The sequence below is a fragment of the Saccopteryx leptura genome, chromosome 5, assembly GCF_036850995.1.
Source record: "Saccopteryx leptura isolate mSacLep1 chromosome 5, mSacLep1_pri_phased_curated, whole genome shotgun sequence".
NCBI classification, from domain to species: Eukaryota; Metazoa; Chordata; class Mammalia; order Chiroptera; family Emballonuridae; genus Saccopteryx; species Saccopteryx leptura.
The window spans coordinates 152,865,864-152,881,811 of NC_089507.1; the positions used below are offsets into that span (position 1 = coordinate 152,865,864).

The 15,948-nt window shown below is 44.1% G+C and overlaps 1 protein-coding gene across 1 annotated transcript in view; it reads left to right on the plus strand.

Moving 5' to 3' along the window:
• The window catches only part of DDX1 (DEAD-box helicase 1), a 36,342-nt gene that overhangs the window by 16,830 nt on the left and 3,564 nt on the right, over positions 1-15,948 (plus strand). The window contains exons 15-20 of the mRNA XM_066386146.1: positions 3,251-3,349; positions 4,356-4,445; positions 5,583-5,771; positions 7,059-7,110; positions 9,670-9,816; positions 15,147-15,238. Coding sequence (XP_066242243.1) covers positions 3,251-3,349; positions 4,356-4,445; positions 5,583-5,771; positions 7,059-7,110; positions 9,670-9,816; positions 15,147-15,238 — 669 coding nt within the window. The remainder of the gene's footprint in view (positions 1-3,250; positions 3,350-4,355; positions 4,446-5,582; positions 5,772-7,058; positions 7,111-9,669; positions 9,817-15,146; positions 15,239-15,948) is intronic.

Here is a 15,948-nt window from a genome sequence, read left to right on the forward strand (position 1 = left end):
GAACGGCTGTGATCTTGCTCTGCGGCCCACATGCTGAGTTGAGTTTGAGACCCCTAATTTAGTCTAACCACCTGGTACTGAGTCATGGAGGGCAAACACATCCTCCTTCCCGTTACATTGGTGCCCGCCAAATGAAATTTTATGCCGAAAGATTTAGATTTGACCTGGAATGGCGTATTAAGAGCAAGGACTCGCATTATATACTATGCCTATTCATGCTATTCTAAGATGGTAATATTGCTTCAGTGTATTCATTCTTATTTAGTGTGTTATACTTTAGTAGTTGTAAGAGATATTTAATATGTTCGTTCCCAATATATTGATTCTTTAAACCCAAATCCATTTTCTTCATAAGTTATTAAATTTCTTAACTCATATTTTCCAGCTACAGAGCTTTTAGGGAATTAGACCTGCTTTCATCAGTCATATCTGAAAGTGTGGTATTGGCCGAAGCTCATGGCAGAACCGAGGCGATGTGGTTCTGCGGCTTCTGCAGTAGGGTTCAGTTTCATTCTACTTAGGACAGCTAATGTGTTCACTTTCTGTTCTTCCCATCCTACCTTCTCTCCTTCTGCTGTCTTCCACCGTCCTCTGGCTCAGCCTTAGTTAGCCCTGTGCTGTGTCTGACACAGCGATGGAAGTCAGCTTTGGAGCAAGAGAATAGAACTATTTAATTTTTAAAATCTGTTAAAGTGGCAGCATTCTCAACATGTGCAGTTAAGACCTGGGGGAGTAGTTGGTGCCATTACACAAGTCATACTAACGTATCTCGGGCTTTTCCTTTAACGAAGTTATTTTTTTTCTTTTTAAACCTGAGAGACCTTGTGTCTGTACTCATGCTGACTACCCACTGAAGTGGAGGAAGGAGACTCCGTGGTTTCGAGTCCTGCACTAAGGACATGCTACACATAGGGTGAGATAGGCGTTCTGTCCACTGGGCACCTGTCTCAGTGCTCAGCGTATAGTAGCTTCCTCATACATGAAACAGATTTTGTCTTTTACCTTCAGACCGTATTCTGTAGGTCGGACTAAGACTTGCCTGTAGTTATCAGTACAGATGAAACAACAGCTTCAGAAATGTGTGTTTTATTTTTCTCGGGAACATAAGCACCTTCCTTGGATCAAATCCCACGCCCGTTCAGCACAGTGTCCACCTTTTCAGAGGATGCGATATGGAGGGATATGGCTGGAGGAGCAGTTTGTTAGGAGAAAGTTACCTTTGAGCCTGAGTGGAGAAAACACACAAAAGAGTAGAAAGTGATTTTTCATCCTGTCAATAAGGAGTGAAAGTTTTGACTTGTCTAATTTATCACATGGTTTTACATAATGCTTTATTTGTGTTCACATACATACAGTCACATACATACTTTAGAAATAAAAAATGTTTAACTTTTATTGACTGCTTTCCAGAATGGGAGGAGACATCATGCTAAATGCCTCTCATTCATTTTCTTTTTTTTTTTTTCTTTTTTTTCCATTTTTTTTTTTCTGAAGCTGGAAACAGGGAGAGACAGTCAGACAGACTCCCGCATGCGCCCGACCGGGATCCACCCGGCACGCCCACCAGGGGCGACGCTCTGCCCACCAGGGGGCGATGCTCTGCCCATCCTGGGCATCGCCATGTTGCGACCAGAGCCACTCTAGCGCCTGAGGCAGAGGCCACAGAGCCATCCCCAGCGCTCGGGCCATCTTTGCTCCAATGGAACCTCGGCTGCGGGAGGGGAAGAGAGAGACAGAGAGGAAGGTGCGGCGGAGGGGTGGAGAAGCAAATGGGCACTTCTCCTGTGTGCCCTGGCCGGGAATCGAACCCGGGTCCTCCGCACGCTAGGCCGACGCTCTACTGCTGAGCCAACCAGCCAGGGCTCATTCGTTTTCTTACTCAGTTCTGACAGGTGCCCCCTGAGACGGTCCTGTGCCCCATTTTACAGGTCAGGACGAGGGCTTATACCAGTATTGACTAACTGCCCGAGATGTGGCAATTCGTGAGTGGAGCTCACTTCAGATGAACATGGGTTCTTGGTTACTGTGCCTATGGGCTTGATTACAAGATGGGCCCTGGGGGGAATGGGAATGCTGGTTGTATGGGCATGGGGGTTCATGGTACTGTTATATATATACTCTCTGCGTATAACTGAAGTTTGTGTGTATGTGTGACAGAGACAGAAAGAGGGACAGATAGGCAGGAAGGAGAGTGATGAGAAGGATCAATTCTTCGTTGTGGCACCTTAGTTGTTCATTGATTGCTCTCTCACATGTGCCTTGACCTGGGGGCTACAGCAGACCAAATGACCTCTTGCTCAAGCCAGCAACCTTGGGCTTCAGGCCAGCGACCTTTGGGCTCAAGCCAGTGACCATGGGGTCAAGTCTATGATCCCACGCTCAAGCCAGTGACCCCTGCACACAAGCCAGCGACCTCAGGGTTTCAAACCTGGTTCCTCTCCATCCCAGTCCAACTCTCTATCCACTGCACCACCACCTGGTCAGGCTATTTGAAAATGTTTATACTAAAAAGTAAAACTTTTTCTTACTGAATTAGACCTCTTCTCACGTTTGAACCCCAGGTTAGGTTTTACTACGTATATCATCTAGGTGCCTTTGACTTACATATTCTAAACTTGAAGAGGAGGATTATTATTGGTGGTATTTATCTTAGTGGCAGCATGAAATAGCATACTGCTTGTAAAATGTTAGCACAGTGCCTGTTTATTATAAGCACTTGGCAAGTAGTAATTGTCACTGCTTCCCTGGGCAGTCAGAGTATCACTGTTATCAGTTATAACCAAGCTTATTGAAGTCCATCAAGGTGCCTTACCTATCTCATCTCTTAATTACCGCAGTCATCTTGCAAAGCGGGAGGTGTTACTCCTTCAAAAATGGGAAAACTGAAACTAGAAGAGAGTAAGCAAGCTGAGGTCCCACCGCTGGGTAGTGGTAGAACTGGGATTTGAATTTCAGAGTGCCAGCAAATTCAGCTGATTTTTACTTGAAAAGTACAAATTTTATATGTTAGACTATGTATAACATTTAAGGATGTCATACTCAGTGGGCCAAATTCTTAAGATTAATCCCAAACCAAATACAAGCTTGGTGATACAGCATGATCTATAACTTCTTTTTTTTTACAAACTTAGAGTTGAAGGTGACACTCAGTAGGCATGGATTATTATCAGTAGACAGTTGCTGGTTGCTACTTGAAGGTGTTGTAATGGTTCTTCAGTTTACATTGGCTGCTGCTTCTGACATTTTTCAGGTGGATATAGTCGTTGGCACTCCGGGAAGACTAGATGATTTGGTGTCAACCGGAAAGCTGAATTTATCCCAAGTCAGATTCCTGGTCCTGGATGAAGCCGTATGTTGACCTATAGTTATGTTTTTAAAAAGTGTTTGCTGTTTTGTTAACTATGTAAAATGATGAATTAAAATATATAATTCAGTCATAATTCAAATATCTAGAGAAAGTTACTGTTATCAGTATGGTATAGTTTCATCTACTTATTTTATGCAAATACTATTTTATGTAGTTGAAATCAAACTTTGAGGAATCTAGATCTTTTAATGTAGTAGCGTAAGTATTTCATGTTATTATTTGGAAAAGATTTTTATTTTAATTTTTAAAGATTTTATTACTGGTTTTAGAGAGAGGAGAGCGAGAGAAAGGGGTGGGGAGGAGCAGGAAGCATTAACTTGTAATTGTACGTGTCCCGACTGGTCTAGCGCAGGGTTTCCATCCGGTGACCTCAGCGTCCCAGGCTTGACGCTCCACTGCCCACCGCAGGTCAGGCTACGAAAGATTCTTAAAGGCTGTCTTCTGGTCTATTTATTGTTTGGGTGCTTTATTTACTTAACCACTCTTGTTACTAGATATATAGGTTTTTCTTTCCAAATAGTTATTTTTGTTAGCAAAATTTTTTACACATTACAAATTATTTATGTCATAGTTGCAAAATGTGAACTGTAGGAAAAGACATTCATCTGTTCGAGGCTCTAGAGACGTACTTCCAAATTATTTTTCCTGTGGGCCAAAGCAGTTTTCAGCACAGGTTTTTTTATTTTCCGTGTAAAAATCATATGCTTAACGACACGTGGTTGGAGCAGTTAACTCTTATATTCGTTCTGCAATAGTCGATGTTGTTTTGGGATTGTTTATGGCCACCTTCTTCATATTTAGTTATATGGGATTTCAAGCTGAATTTATAATTTGTCTTTAAATGTCAAGTAGAAGATAATCATTAGAATGTCTTGGGCTGTGTGTGTATCTATGAATCGTTTTCCATGTCTTACATTCTGCACACGGTTTAGAAAAGGAAGGTTCAGGTGCCGGCTTAACACTTGTGCTTTTCCACACGCCTCTGCAGGATGGGCTTCTCTCCCAAGGCTACTCGGACTTCATAAACAGGATTCACAATCAGATTCCTCAGATCACATCGGACGGGAAACGACTTCAGGTAAAACATGACCAGTGCATCCTAAAATGCATGTAAATAATCATCATGTATTAATGCTTCGTTTAGCCTTACATTTACCTTGTTTCATTGTTTTCTGATTAAATTAAATGCTCTATAAAACATTTTCTTCAACATTTGATTAAATAGTACACACAAAGGAAAGAGTCTTATAAGCTGTGGTTAGAAAGAAAGAAGGGAATTTGAAGATATATCTTAGGTGTTACAGAAGATGACAGTAAAAAATTCTTAGTGTTTTTTCTTTTTTTTTTTTTGCATTTTTCAGAAGCTGGAAACAGGGAGAGACAGTCAGACAGACTCCCGCATGCGCCCGACCGGGATCCACCCGGCACGCCCACCATGGGGCGATGCTCTGCCCACCAGGGGGCGATGCTCTGCCCATCCTGGGTGTCGCCATGTTGCGACCAGAGCCACTCTAGCGCCTGAGGCAGAGGCCACAGAGCCATCCCCAGCGCCCGGGCCATCTTTGCTCCAATGGAGCCTCGGCTGCGGGAGGGGAAGAGAGAGACAGAGAGGAAGGCGCGGCGGAGGGGTGGAGAAGCAAATGGGCACTTCTCCTGTGTGCCCTGGCCGGGAATCGAACCCGGGTCCTCCGCACGCTAGGCCGACGCTCTACCGCTGAGCCAACCGGCCAGGGCCCTTAGTGTTTTTTCTATAGAGCACTTAGAGTTGATATTTCAGACTGAAGACTGTCTCCTATTGAAGGAGAAATATCTTGAGCTGTGGAAGAACATTTCCTTCAGAAATTATTTCTTAAAATATTACTTATTTTTCTCATCCTTTTCTTAGAAAGAATTTGATAGGTGGAGGCTTTTATGAGAGAGCTAAATAGAGTTTAGAATAAGTTTTTAGGTAAGTCTAAGACTTACAGTTTTAGATTTTCAAGGCCTTTCATCTTACCTGGTTTTTGTGGGACCGCGGGAAGAGACATCTTGATTTCTGTGGCAGTGAGGGGACTGGGCTCAGGTGAGTTTGCCCAAAGTCACACCAGAGCTATTGCTACAGTCATGTATTGAAACTGTCTTCAGAGTCCAGGCTCAGTGAGTGCTTTGGCCATCATCAGCATCATAGCTAGAGTTAGTACAAGCCTTGATGTAAAGTTTGATTCTCTGTTCTTAGGTGATTGTTTGCTCTGCTACTCTGCATTCCTTTGATGTAAAAAAACTGTCTGAGAAGATAATGCATTTTCCCACATGGGTTGATTTAAAAGGAGAAGATTCTGTCCCAGAGACTGTGCACCACGTGGTTGTTCCGGTGAATCCCAAAGCTGACAGGCTCTGGGAAAGGCTGGGGAAGAGCCACATTCGAGTAAGTTCTCCCTAGTGCTGACCTTTGCATGCAGTGACGCCGTCCTGAACTAGCTTAACTGCGCTCTTAGTGGTGCATGGGGACAGCCAGGTACTTGCCTCAGTAACGAGGACCCGGCTGTTGCCTGGGGGGGTTCGGGCCTGGGCTCATCTTTTATTTTTCATATATATATATATATATATATATCTAATTTCAGAGACAGTGATTTCCACTTTAGTAGTATTTTAGTGTCTTTTTGATGTGCCTTAGTTTTTTAAAAACAATTTCATGTGTCCATGCCAGTTTTTCTACTGTTATTAGATTTACCTTTATATAAAGTGTACATTTTTGTAAATACACAAAACTGATTAGCCTTAGACCTGCAGTTAGTGCAGTTTTTCCAAATCCAAAGAACAGTTTTGCCTACAGAATAGAAAGATGTATGTCTGAAATGCAGTCTAAAGGCAAGTACAGTTCACTTTTACTTTTTTTTTTTTTTTTTTTTTTGGTATTTTTCTGAAGCTGGAAACGGGGAGAGACAGTCAGACAGACTCCCGCATGCGCCCGACCGGGATCCACCCGGCACGCCCACCAGGGGCAAAGCTCTGCCCACCAGGGGGCGACGCTCTGCCCCTCTGGGGCGTCGCTCTGCCGCGACCAGAGCCACTCTAGCGCCTGGGGCAGAGGCCAAGGAGCCATCCCCAGCGCCCAGGCCATCTTTGCTCCAATGGAGCCTCAGCTGCGGGAGGGGAAGAGAGAGACAGAGAGGAAGGAGGGGTGGGGGTGGAGAAGCAGATGGGCGCTTCTCCTATGTGCCCTGGCTGGGAATCGAACCCGGGTCCCCCGCACGCCAGGCCGACGCTCTACCGCTGAGCCAACCGGCCAGGGCTGCAGTTCACTTTTAACAGATGACACATGGCCTGACCGGGTGGTGGCGCAGTGGATAGAGTGTCAGACTGGGATGCAGAAGACCCAGGTTCGAGACCCCAAGGTTGCTGGCTTGAGCGTGGGCTCATCTAGTTTGAGCAAGGCTCACGAGCTTGAGCCCAGGAGCTTGAGCCCAGGGTCGCTGGCTCACTCGGTCTGCTGTAGCCCCTGGTCAAGGCACATACAAGAAAGCAATCAATGAACAACTAAGGTGCCACAACGAGGAATTGATGCTTCTCATCTTTCTCCCTTCCTGTCTGTTCCTCTCTCTGACTCTGTCACTAAATAAATAAACAAAATTAAAATGCTTTAAAGAAAAAGAGATGACACCTGTTGGGAATCACTGCCTAATGACCCCCCTTCTACCCTTTCTTCTGACAGACGGATGAAGTCCATGCGAAAGATAACACGCGGCCTGGAGCCAACAGTCCCGGTAAGCCCAAACGTCAGCACAGTCAGCTGGAAGATTTTGCAGACAAATTGGTTTGTTTTGTTGAGTTATGCTCTGTCCACCCTCATGAAGGACTTGAGGTGATCTATAAAAATAGAACAGGAAATCTGAAAATAAAAGCAACAAAAATAAGAGAGCAATGGAGGAAAGCTGATCCCAGTCGGCTTGGAGGGAAGTTAATCACTGAATTTCAGATATTAGTCTCCTGCCATCTGACTCATGGACGTATTAAATTACAGGGTTCTCACTGGTCTCAGTAAAAGCGGCAGTTTCCCTGGCACACATTTTAGGGTGGCCCCGAGTTCCGAGACGGTCTTAGGACCAGGGAACCGGAGAAAGAAGGAAGAGGTCTCCAGCCATAACTTTGTGAGAGACACAGAAATGACCTAGAAATGGTTTATTGATTGTTTTTAAATCAGTATACACAACATAAAATTTACCATTTTTACCTTTGGGGATTTTTTTTTTCATGGAAATCAGTAGAATAAGAGATTAAAAAGTTCAGAGAAGCTAGCTTGCTAGAGTGGCTGTACAGTGTAAGCCTGGGACACCCATCGGGCAGTTATATTCCGTGGGGGCCCAGAGGCCACAGCACTTCCCAAGGAATGGGTGCTGGTGGAAGGCAACCAGAACTGCCAGTTCAGGAGTGGCACCATTTGTGGACCAGATTCCAAGCGGGAGGTGCTGCTTTGGAGCTGTGCTCACTGATTGCAGTGGGAGGTTAGGGTGGCCCATCTCCCTGCACACACAGGCAGGTGACGGAACTGAACCGCCAGAAGCCGGGTGGAGGTCATTGCTGTAGCGAGCAGCAAGGTCAGAGTGGAAAGCGTGTCAGATAATATTTCTGACACGGAGATGGTCTCCGGTCCCTGCAGAGGCTGAACTGATAATGTGTGGCCAAAGGTCCCACCATGAATTGCATTGTTAACATAGATGTAGCATGGACCAAGCCCCCCAGGTCAGCAAAGACAGGCAGGACATTTCAAGGGCTTAGAGGTCACTTCCCAGAACCTTTTGGACAAGTTAATTCTTGACTGTCCATTTTCTCACCAACACCTTTCATCTGAATACGCCTCTGTCCTGTCTTACCCACTTCAGCTCAGGTTGGTTTTAACCATTTTTAAGTGTGCAGTTAATTCAGTTGCAGTAAGGCCGTTCTGGCTGTGTGACCATCGTCACCACCCATTCTAGAACTTTCGTCTTCCCAAACTGAAACTCCGCGTTGTTAAATATTTATCAGTTTTTTAAAAGCCTTACATTAAATCCTGATTCAGTGAAGATAGTTCTATGCAGAGCTGAGACAATTTGTTTCAGGTACATAATGTTTCAAAACTTGAAGATAATCATGATACAAGGCTATGCTTAGAGGACCTGGAGTGGGTCTCGGACCCACTAGGCTGCAGGTCTGGTATCGGATGTCTCAGGTGGACACTTGGTGTGTGTTGGGCTGCGTCTGGTTCTTGGTTGGATTCATTGGTAGGTTTTTGAAAAAGTATTTTAAAGGTTGATTATCTGAAATCTTGATTCCAGAGAGTTCCTTTGAAGTCCTTTTTATTTGCAGCCCATGTTTATAGTGTGTCCCTGCGTGTATAAGCTGTGTGCTCAGCTAGCCTTGCTGAGGGAGGAGCAGACAGGCTGCTGGTCAGAATCCCGTTATCCTGCTATTTGGGACACAGTCTCTAAAGCAGGGGTCCCCAAACTTTTTACACAGGGGGCCAGTTCACTGTCCTTCAGATCGTTGGAAGGCTGCCACATACAGTGCTCCTCTCACTGACCACCAATGAAAGAGGTGCCCCTTCCGGAAGTGTGGCAGGCGGCCGGATAAATGGCCTCAAAGGGCCGCATGCGGCCCGCGGGCCGTAGTTTGGGGACACCTGCTCTAAAGTAACAGTGGTCACTGCTCTGTTTACTTTTCCATGTAAAACTTTTGCTTAGTTTTACACTGCAGTTACCAATGACCATAGAGACCTTAGAAACACTTTGGGTTAAATAACAGAAATTTTGCGTCAGGTAGTTGAGGAGTCGTTAGCCCAACTTCACACTGAAGAATACGTATTTGGTGTTTGGGTGGCTAGGAAATCACTAACTAGGTTTGATGTGTGGTTTTTTACTCCATGGAGGGAAGTATGTACTTTCTGGTATATCGGTTAATTTAGAAAGTACATTATTTATTTTTTAGTGGGGTTAAAATAACTGAGTAAACGTTTATGACACGTTTAGGGAAGTTAAAGCGAGGCACGATAGAATTAATGCATACGCGGTAAGAACAGTTTTGTTGTGGGTGTGTGTTTCCCTCGTGAGGGGTCTGGTTTCAGGTGTTTTGTTTCTGTTTCACAAACTGCACCAGAAACATGCACAGGAACAGAACTACACGAGCAAATGGATGATCTCACTGTTCTATTTTATGTCTTGTTCTTATTGGTAGTTCTTGAATTAAAGCAGAGCTTTTTAGGTGAGTTGAATAGTAAGCCTGTGACTAATTCTGTGTGTCCATGACAATTTCAGATTGACATTGTGTTTCTTGTTACTGTGCTATTGCAGAGATGTGGTCTGAAGCCACTAAGATCCTGAAAGGAGAGTACACTGTCCGGGCGATTAAGGAGCACAAGATGGACCAAGCAATTATTTTCTGTCGAACCAAAATTGACTGTGATAACTTGGAGCAGTATTTCATGCAGCAAGGAGGAGGTAATGATTCCGTGAAATAAATTGTTTGTTCCCTCACTTAATAGGTTATTAGTTTCGTGTTGATGCAGTCTAGAACGCACACCCAGAATTTGAAGCAGCGATGGCACGTTGCATGTGTGCTTAGTAAGGACTTTTGTAAGATAAGCCCTAGGAAGAACAACGAGACCATTTCCCACAGAGAAGGTTCCATTACAGTGAGCACAAATCATAGGGTTTTAAGGACCTTAAGAAATGGAATGTGTGTCTTTTAAATCAGTATAAGGGAAAAACCTTAATCTTAAAAAGGCTAAATAAGAGAGGAAGTGGGGACAAATGAGAAAATCAGAACGGTTGGAAATTACAGAGTTGGGTGGCTGGGGGAAGCTGACTCTGTATGGACACTGATGTGTGTTGGTGGTCTGGAGTCCGCTCAACAGCATAGGTTGTTGAACTGGATAAATCTCACTGGGCGCTGTTTACAAGAAGTGCACCTAAAACTGAGGACATGGGAGGATCAAAGGGAAAGGGACTGAAAATATTTCTGTCAGCTCAAATGTTATAACCAGGACAGTTAGCTATGGTGTGAGTCTAGCTGTATTAATAATATGTACAATAGCTTGACTAGGTGGTGGCACAGTGGATAGAGCGTCGGACTGGGATGCGGAGGACCCAGGTTTGAGACCCTGAGGTCACCAGCTTGAGCGCAGGCTCATCTGGTTTGAGCAAAGCTCACCAGCTTGGACCCAAGGTCGTTGGCTTGAGCAAGGGGTTACTCGGTCTGCTGAAGGCCCATGGTCAAGGCACGTATGAGAAAGCAATCAATGAACAACTAAGGTGTTGCCACAAAAAACTGATGATTGATGCTTCTCTTCTCCGTTCCTGTCTGTCTGTCCCCATCTATCTGACTCTCTGTCTCTGTTAAAAAAAAAAGTACAATAGACTAAGACAAAAATATTACTAGAAATAAAAGAGTTACTATATAATAGAATGCTAAGTTTACAATGAAGATTAAATGGTTCTAATAGTAGGCTTCTTATATATCAAGTATATAAACCATCAAGAAAAATGCTCAACATAATTACTTATGAGAGAAATGCAAATAAAATCGCACTCATTGAAATGACTGGTTTGAAAATACATCATCCTGTTTGATGAGGATACAGAGCAGCTGGAGAACTTGGGGATTGTTGGTGAGACTATAAAGTGGGACAGCCACTTTGACAAAATTAGACATTGCCCTGGCCGATTGGCTTAGTGGTAGAGCGTCAGCCTGACATGCAAGAGTCCCGGGTTCGATTCCCGGCCAGGGCACACAGGAGAAGCGCCCATCTGCTTCTCCACCCCTCCCCTTCTCCTTCCTCTCTGTCTCTCTCTTCCCCTCCCGCAGCCAAGGCTCCATTGGAGCAAAGTTTGCCCGGGTGCTGAGGATGGCTCTGTGGCCTCTGCCTCAGGCACTAGAATGGCTCTGGTTGCAACAGAGCGATGCCCCAGATGGGCAGAGCATTGCCCCCAGTGGGCATGCTGGGTGGATCCTGGTTGGGCGCATGCGGGAGTCTGTCTGACTGCCTCCCCATTTCCAACTTCAGAAAAATACAAAAAAATGAAATAAAATAACAATTAGACATTGCTGTCTTAATAGTCTAGCAATTCAGCTCCTAAGGATTTATCCAAAATAAGGGAAAGCATGTACTGACAAAGATGTGCACAGGGACAAGAGTGGACACAGCCGTTTGGTGTATGGTGGCCCTGGACTAAAAGCGCGCTCAGTAGCCATACGTAGAGGAGTGGTTGAACGACCTCTGGAATAGTTACACGCTGGAATGCTGCTCAGCAGTGAAAAGGAATGGACTGCTGACGGGCCCAGCAACTGGGTGAATCTCAGACGTGACGCTGAATGGAAGAATTCTCATTCAGGGCGTATGTACTGTTGACTCCATGTGGAGGAAGTCTGGGTGAGCCAGACTAGCCTGTAAGGGGAGAGAACCAGAACTGTGCTTGTCCTGGGGGGCGGGGAAGATAGGGCAGGAGCACCGAGCTGCTTTGTGAGGTGTCTTGTTCAGGAGCTTCCCAGGGCTCTGCGCTACACAGGTGTACGTGTTTATCAGCTCTGCAAAGGTGTACTCCTAAGATTTGTACATTTCCTTGGATGTGACTTACCTCAAAAGGAAAACAAAACCAACTAAGCAAATCCTGCACTCAACTGAATGATGCCCATCTGAAATGTGAACTGATACCTGTAACTTACATTGAAAAGCTTTAAAAATATGAAGAAGAGTTAATAAAAGGACAGGGATAGACATACGTTGTAAAGCAAGTGTAGTAAATGCTAGACTTTAGGTGGTAAGATTACACTGTTAGAATTGTCAGTTTTGCTGTATGTTTGAAAATATAGAAGTTGGAAATACATATAAATAAAAATTGACAGATGAACCAGGTAACAGACAAATCCTGCTCTCAAAGCGAGGAATACTTTAGCCACATCTCTTTTTGTTTTTTGTTTTGTTGTTTGTTTTACAGAGACAGAGAGAAAGGGATAGATAGGGACAGACAGACAGGAATGGAGAGATGAGAAGCATCAATCATCAGTTTTTCGTTGCAACACCTTAGTTTGTTCATTGAATGCTTTTTCATATGTGTCTTGACCGTGGGCCTTTAGCAGACTGAGTAACCCCTTGCTCAAGCCAGCGACCTTGAGTCCAAGCTGATGAGCTTTGCTCAAACCAGATGAGCCCGCGCTCAAGCTGGGGACCTCGGAGTCTCGAACCTGGGTCCTCCGCATCCCAGTCCGACGCTCCATCCACTGTGCCACTGCCTGGTCAAGCAGCACATCTCTTCTTTTTTTTTTTATTTTTTTTACAGAGACACCCAGAGAGAGTCAGATAGGGACAGACAGATAGGAATGGAGAGAGATGAGAAGCATCAATCATTAGTTTTTCATTGTGACCCCTTAGTTGTTCATTGATTGCTTTCTCATATGTGCCTTGACCTTGGGGCTACAGAACACCAAGTAACTCCTTGCTCGAGCCAGCGACCTTGGGTCCGAGCCAGTGAGCTTTGCTCAAACCAGATGAGCCTGTGCTCAAACTGGTGACCTCGGGGTCTCGAACCTGGGTCCTCCGCATCCCAGTCCGACGCTCTATCAGACACTGCGCCACCGCCTGGTCAGGCACATCTCTTTTTATAATTGATGTTCATCAAGGAGATAGAAAACTAAAAGAAAAAAAAAATAAGGAAAATTTGAAAAATTTAAAAGTTTGCGCTATAATGATCATGTGAAGAACACATTACATCATTCATTACAATGAACAATAATTTTTTTTTTTTTTAATAATTTTATTTTTTTAATGGGGTGACATCAATAAATCAGGATACATATATTCAAAGATAACAAGTCCAGGTTATCTTGTCGTTCAATTATGTTGCATACCCACCACCCAAAGTCAGATTGTCCTCTGTCACCTTCTATCTTGTTTTCTTTGTGCCCCTCCCCACCCCCTATCCCTCTCCCATTCCCCCCTCCCCCCCGTAACCACCACACTCTTATCAATGTCTCTTAGTTTCACTATTATGTCCCACCTACGTATGGAATAATACAGTTCCTGTTTTTTTCTGATTTACTTATTTCGCTTCGTATCATGTTATCAAGATCCCACCATTTTGCTGTAAATGTTCCGATGTCATCATTTCTTATGGCTGAGTAGTATTCCATAGTGTATATGTGCCACATCTTCTTTATCCAGTCATCTATTGATGGGCTTTTTGGTTGTTTCCATGTCCTGGCCACTGTGAACAATGCTGCAATAAACATGGGGCTGCATGTGTCTTTACGTATCAATGTTTCTGAGTTTTTGGGATATATACCCAGTAGAGGGATTGCTGGGTCATAAGGTAGTTCTATTTTCAGTTTTTTTGAGGAACCACCATACTTGCTTCCATAATGGTTGTACTACTTTACATTCCCACCAACAGTGTATGAGGGTTCCTTTTTCTCCACAGCCTCTCCAACATTTGCTATTACCTGACTTGCTAATAACAGCTAATCGAACAGGTGTGAGGTGGTATCTCATTGCCGTTTTGATTTGCATTTCTCTAATAGCTAAAGAAGATGAGCATCTTTTCATATATCTGTTGGCCATTTGTATTTCTTCCTGGGAGAAGTGTCTATTCATATCCTCTTCCCATTTTTTTATTGGATTGTTTGTTTGTTTGTTGTTGAGTTTTATGAGTTCTTTGTATATTTTGGATATTAGGCCCTTATCTGAGCTGAACAATAATTTTTTTAAGCCCTGGCAAACAGACTGGCTTTAAGTAATTGTTCTGTAATATGTCTTCCTGTCCACTTGTGTATTGAATGGAGGATTTGATTATGTTGTTAGGATTGTAATGGTCTTTAGTTCCTCTTTCCTTCCCTAAATATTCTGGTTGCTTGTGCCAAGAAAGCAGGTTTCCTGATAACGTGGTGTATGCCCGGCTCCTGGGTGTAAGAGAGGGACAGAGTCCCCCGCAGCGCGAGCCCCTCAGCCCGGGAGTGGGAGTGTGTGTGTGCTTCCCCGGAACCACTTGCATTCAGCACGCAGTGCTTGTGGACACTCTTGTTAGCTGTTAGGTCTTGTCTGCATGTTTACTTTTTCTGTTAAGTCATTTGGGTAGGTAGCTTTCAAAATGTCCTGTTACCCAGAATTCTGTAGTTGTGATTCTGCGCTATCTTATAGTGGTGTCTACAAGTTCTGTGAAGTTCTAGGAGGCTGTTGGCCCTTACCCTGGTCCAGACGGCGTCGCTTCTTGTTGCTGTGTCTGTTTGAAGAGTTTCTTTTTTAGCACTGGCACCAGTCCTCTCCCTCTGAGGTGGCACCTGTGCCCTTCCAGGTTGCTGCTCCTGACCCACTTTGGAAAGAAAACCAGACAACTACGTGGCTTAGGCACCTTGCGGAGGGCTGACTTGTGGGTGTGGCCTTTAAGGAAGGGCATGGGTCAGAATGCCTGTTCTGGTTCTTCTAGGAGGGACCTCTTTTGCCTACCTTTTGGTTTTTCGCTTTGTGGTATGGCAAGGTGCCCAGTGTACACATGCACGTTCTTCTTAGTAATGCACTTTTGTTGACATACCGCTTTGTTTACTCCTGCTGGTTTGGAAGGGGGCTTAGACAGCCCTTCAAAGCAAAATCAGTCTTAATACCCATGGAGTTCATGCTAATGGCACTTTGCCTGATTGTGTTAATTGGGTACAGATTTCCATAGAATTATATGGTATCTATCACTGTAACCTTTTTCTTTTTCTTTTATCTTTTTTTTTTTTTTGACATAGTCTTCCGTGTCAAGTTTTCCAAGAGTAACTGTCAGTCTGCTTTCACTAGGACCTGATAAAAAGGGACACCAGTTTTCCTGTGTTTGTCTCCACGGGGACAGAAAGCCTCATGAGAGAAAGCAAAACTTGGAAAGATTTAAGGTATTGACGTTTGGCTGGCTACATTTCCTTAATACTAAAGTGAGGTGTTATATCTACTTCTAATCAGTTCCAGTTAATATTTGTAAAGCAATTCTTATCCCAGAAGTTTCAAAATGTTTTTATCCTAACTGCTGCATCCTATTCATGGCTGGGCTTAGTCATCTTTAAGGTCAAAGAGTAAAATTACACATTCTCTACAGCACAACAGTACTATAATAAGAATTTGCAGGTTAAGAAAGTTACAGTTAAGTTCTTTCAGTAGATATTGTTAGGAGCATCATTAGATAAACATATCTGTGAGCCTTTTTAAAAAAAATGGTCTGTAGTAATGATCATAGAGACCTTAATTAGTAGATTATTTTAAGACAGGTGTCAAAATACAGTTTTGTAGAATTGAATGCAGTTTGAATTGTTTGGGGTGACTACCAAGCTGTGTGCTCGCAGTATATGCACAGGTTGTATCTCTGGGTGTATGTGGTGGACAGTAGCCTCCACCCACAAGAATTCTTACTGTTTACACAGTGTGTTTACTTCGGTATATAGTGTATTCTCTCAGACCCATCATATGCAAAAAGGTGAGAGGTTAGGAGCTTTGGATCACATGTCTGCACCCTGGAGTAATGGGGGTGGGAAACAGGTGGGCCCCTCTGCGTTGGGCATCATGTTGGGCTGGCACCCAGTGTGCCTGTCCCTGTCCTCCAGCCCTCTGA